Raw genomic sequence first — 5162 nt, forward strand, 5'->3', positions numbered from 1 at the left:
TAACCTACAGGGTCCTGCAAGAAAAAGACAAGACCCGCAAATCCGTGGCCACAGAACAGCAGAAAATGAACGCAATGCGCAAAGTCTTTCGCTAAGCGTTTTCCTCCCGTAGAAAAACATAAATACTTAATATGGCTTAATGTATTAAGATGCTTTTAAAATATCAAATTCAATATACAGTTTATTAATATAATGAATGTGTATAGTATTTTCCTCCCATACCGCAAAACGTGGCATAATGGGCTAAGATGATAAAGACCAAACTCAATATGCTCCTCTTCATTATTAAAATAGGCCTATAGCCTACATAATTAATATGTACAGGCAGCAGGTGAGCCCAGAATAAACGCAACACACAGTTTAGCGTTAAGCGTTTTTCCATAGTAAACGGTCTACAGCTCTTTTACATCATTGTCTTTGTTTATTAAGCTACATTAGGCCTAAGTGTTTTATTTATAATGATTTTCTATAGGAGGAAAATGTTTAACGTGCAATTTAACGCATTGCGTTCTGTACTCGTCTGCTTGCCTGTAAGGAGTCGATCCTTTTAAAATCACTTAATGCATTTCATAATGCACGTTCATATTTGCTGTTCTGTATATACTTTGAGTCAACAACAAGACATATAGGCTATTGTCTTTATCATCAGTTATTAGGCCTATGCCACATTAAGCGTTTTGCTGTATGGGAGGACAAGTGAAAGTTTGCGCATTGTGTTTATGGCCATCTGCTTGCCTTGTAGTACATTAAATAATAACTATACTGTATATCGAATTTGATCTTTTAATTGCACTTAATGCATCTTAATACATTAAGCCATATTAAGTGTTTATTTTTCTACGGTAGGAAAACGCTTAACGAGAGACTTTGTGCATTGCATTCATATTCTGCTGTTCTGTGGCCACGGATTTGCGGGTCTTGTCTTTTTTTAAATGTAGTGTGGCTTAACCAGTTGTTTTAAAACTTGTTATGCAATTAGAACAATATTTGAGAAGGGTCTGGCTGCAGACTTGCACTTGGGTGGAAAATACTATATACATAGTCATTATTTTAATAAACTGTATATTGAATTTGATATTTTAATAGCCTCTTGATACATTAAGCCATATTAAGTGTTTATGTTTTTCTACGGGAGGAAAAAGCTTAACAAGAGACTTTGTGCATTGCGTTCATATTCTGCTGTTCTGTGGCCACGGATTTGCAGGTCTTGTCTTTTTCTTGCAGGACCATGTACGTTATAGTACTAAATTAGTTTTAATCATTAAATCACCACCACAGCGTCTTGTCTCCATTGGCAACACGCACGATTTGTGTCGATTGCAAGTGACGTCGCAGGTAGGTAGTGGAGAGTGCAAGTGACATTGTAATTTAGTTTCTTATTTATTGTCTTCACCACCTGGCTACTGTTGTAAAATGTTGAGAGATTAAAACAAAAAAAAATCAATAAATAGAACAAAATAAAAAATAAAGACTGCAAGTGACGTCACTTGCGGAAGTGCAAGTCTGACAGTGCAAGTGCAAGTCTGCAGCCAGAACCTGTTGCAATATTTAGAGCTGAAATCTTAAAATATTAAACAAAATACTACACATATTATTTATCAATTTTTATCTCCATGTAATGAAATCTGAAGAAGGAATCAAGTAGAAACCCAGAAAATATAATAATCCTATTTTAGTTTTATGTTTTGATAAGTACAGTTTTGTGCATAATTTTAAGTCTGTAAGCAACATTTATAATTATCTTCAATATGGAACTGCGACGTTAAAACAAAGTAATCAATAAATAGAAAAAAAAAGAAAAAAAAACTGCAAATGTCTTGAGAGTACAAGTGCAAGTCTGCAGCCAGACCCTTCTCCAAAAATCAGTGTGGTAAAATCTGTAGTAACATATGGTGCCTTAATAAATTGTAGGCAATAACTTCTGCATTGCGAGTGCTTTCCGTCATTCTGACGAATAATAAATTGTTTACATGCTTTAGAACTATTTCAGTAAAGTTTTAAGCGATTAGAATTGAAAAGAGGAGACCATTACATTTAAGCACCGTGAAAACAATCCTGGAAAGAGACGTGTGGATTTGGGAAAGAAGCGAGAGACTCTTTGTGCATCCAGTAAATAATTAATTTGATATAAGCACATCAGTAATTAAATCGGGAGAGCAGACTACAAATACGTAGTATTGCATTTTTCCATACTGTTTTTACTACGTTTATTTTTTTTAAACTGTCACTTGAGTCTTTCGAAATCTTAAATTTTAACACATGGGCTATTTTTTTATTTGAACTGCTTAATTGCATTTCTTCGACCAGATAATGTACAGAATGTAATACAATGTTTAAAATTAAATGAAAAATTAAAGAATGACGTAGCCTATTCATGTAATCGTTAGTTAGTAAGCACCACATAATGTGTTGTATAGGATAACGTTTCTGAAATTGTGAAATTCCTCAATTAAGAAGTGTAATTTAGTTTTGGTGACAGAGAGGGTGTGCAGAGTGACATGAACATCTAAAAAGTTTTTAATGTGATCATTTTTTGTTTGTTTGTGGTTTTCAATCCTTGTTCTGGGGACCCACCCTTCTGTACAGTATACTTTGTATCTCTCTATTTACCACACCAGAATCAGATAGTGAAATGCATGAGAGATAAGAAAAACATACAAAAAAGGCAGGGCAGTGGGTCCCCAAGACCAGGATTGGAAACTGTCGCTGTTGGAAACTGTTGGAGTACGGTGTACTGTTTAGAGTGGTGCAGGGATAATGTCAAAACATGACAAATTCCCTCAAGATTTTACTATAGGTTCTGTCTCTGGTAAAGTTAACTTGACAACGTATTGACATTTTGTTCTACAAAGTAATTTTATGTGACATGCAGTCTTCAAGACTTGGATGTTAATGTTTAAACTTCTTATTAAATGTTATTTCATGCTTTTTTTATAGCCAGCAGATGCTACTGGGCCAGATTTCAGATGTGCTGGACATACTGGCAGCTGAACTTCAAAAGCCGCTAGTTGAGACTGATCGTGTTCTCGTTGGCTTAGACAACATCAGCAGTATCTTGGCAGTTTTAGCTGCAATTGGAGAGTTGCCCAATGAAGAACGAGTGTTTTCTCTCTTGAAAATGATAATTGAGAAGGTTGAGGGAAGCAACTCTATGACCGTGATGTCAAGGGAACAGCTGCTTTTCCTCCTGGAAAGCCACTTCAGAGTTCCCGAGATAGCCCGGATTTTTGGTGTAAGCATCAGAACAATTTGCAGGAGAATGTCTGAATATGGCCTGTCTGTACGACAGACATATTCTGACATTACTGATGAACAACTTCGGCAAGTGGTCTCTGCCTTCCTTGTAAATTTTCCAAATGCTGGAATACGGAGTGTTACTGGACATATCAGTTCTTGTGGAATTCGGTAGTTTTTATTTTCTTTAATCACTACACATTTCATTATTTTTTTATCTCAAAACAGATAGGGTCAGTTTACATAGGAAGACATGCATGGATCCTTGTTGACCAGTATGTTTGTAAAGAATTATCCATGAATATCATAATACCACAAAAGCTACTATATAATACCAAGTATCAATCTTGTGAGGTGTGTGTTGCATTGGACTAGTTACTAGTAAAATTACTAGTTTTAGCTAAACTTGCAATGAAACTTTGTTTTACTAACAATTTCTCTATAGACATTTTAAGGTTTTACTTACTGTGATGGATTACAATATAATGAATATAATATTATTATTATTATCTGTACTCTTATAGGGTCCAACAGTACAGGGTGCGGCAGACTCTGAAAGCTGTCGATCCTGTTGGGAACTTTCTTCGCGGGCTTCAGCTTAATATCATTCCAAGGGTTCCATACTCTGTTCCAGGGCCTCTCTCCCTTTGGCACATAGATGGTAACCATAAGCTGATACGGTAAGACTTTAATTTATTGATCATGTCAACAATTATTATTGATGTAATTAGTTTGTTTTTAAGAAGTCTTTAATGTCAAGAATTATTTCCTACTTTTCCCCACATCATTAAACAAATTATTTTGTCCATGCAGCTGGAGAATTGTTATACATGGAGGGATTGATGGGTTCAGCCGGCGCATTATGTATCTTTGTGCAAGCAGTAATAACAGGGCTGCAACTGTTCTCCAGTGTTTTCTCACTGCTGTCAGTCAGCATGGTTTACCCCACCGTGTTCGAAGTGACAAGGGCGGAGAAAATGTTGAGGTTGCAAGATACATGCTGGAACATCCAGAACGGGGACCTGGTAGGATGATTTTTATGTTATTGTTATGCCTGTGGGATGTTATCTCCCAATACCACTTTAAATGATACAGAATATAACAGTATTACCTAAGGATGTGAATGTTGTGGACATATCCCCTTTCCATGGGAATTATAATATATGGGAATTAAAGGTAATATATCAGAATAAACTGGAAATTGGCTGAATTGCATGTTAGCCTATAACAGGGTCCTTAAATGTAATTGAAAAAAATCTTTCTATTTTGGTTAAAACAACCAGATTAAATGTAATTTCAGTTTAATTTAAACCCTGCATATTCCTTAAATCACATGCACACTGCACTGCAGGGCTATTGGGGCCACACCTCCACATGCACTGTGCATTACTCCATGCACTGATAATTTCTTGAATCCTACACACAAAATAATTTTAAAAAGTCCATCTTAGTGAGTAATCATGTCAATTACATAAATTTGTTTAAAACTTTCTTGTGCTGTGTGTAAGCTATTTTGCACCAAAAATGTACAATAGTATAAACAAATACACTGACAAACATTTAGGTGAGATAATTAAAAAAAAAATATCTAAGAAAAGACCATCCTCAAACACAATCCTTCTTAGTAACTTAAGGGGGAATTAACCCCCATTTTCCAGGCTCTGACTATCACAAGAATATTAAAGCCACAGTTCTGCATTTGAGCCCAAAAACTACATCAATTCAAGTAAGTTTTGATATTACCTGGGTAAATATATTTGATCTATGGTATTAAAGTTCAACTAGAAAATACAAATCAGTTATGCTATGTAGCGAATCAGCTCATAAGGGAAATATGAATAATTAATCATAACTAGTTATAATTAATTATAAATATTTAGATCCGCTGTAGATATTTACTTGACCTCTCAGGGTCAACTGTCTGTCAA

The 5162-nt window shown here is 35.2% G+C and overlaps 1 protein-coding gene across 4 annotated transcripts in view; it reads left to right on the top strand.

The window, feature by feature from the left end:
* LOC107663313 (uncharacterized) overlaps positions 1 to 5162 on the top strand; it is a 13835-nt gene that overhangs the window by 2065 nt on the left and 6608 nt on the right. For 3 of the 4 annotated variants that reach the window (XM_016453516.1, XM_016453517.1, XM_016453514.1), the window contains exons 1-3: positions 3245 to 3405; positions 3759 to 3914; positions 4048 to 4259. In XM_016453516.1, the coding sequence (XP_016309002.1) occupies positions 3260 to 3405; positions 3759 to 3914; positions 4048 to 4259 (514 nt within the window). In that variant the 5' untranslated portion in view covers positions 3245 to 3259. Of the gene's footprint in view, positions 1 to 3244; positions 3406 to 3758; positions 3915 to 4047; positions 4260 to 5162 lie in introns of those variants that run through there. The other variant, XM_016453518.1, reaches the window with a different exon arrangement.

Source organism: Sinocyclocheilus anshuiensis, unplaced genomic scaffold (assembly GCF_001515605.1).
Source record: "Sinocyclocheilus anshuiensis isolate Anshui unplaced genomic scaffold, SAMN03320099.WGS_v1.1 scaffold2441, whole genome shotgun sequence".
Taxonomy (NCBI): Eukaryota; Metazoa; Chordata; class Actinopteri; order Cypriniformes; family Cyprinidae; genus Sinocyclocheilus; species Sinocyclocheilus anshuiensis.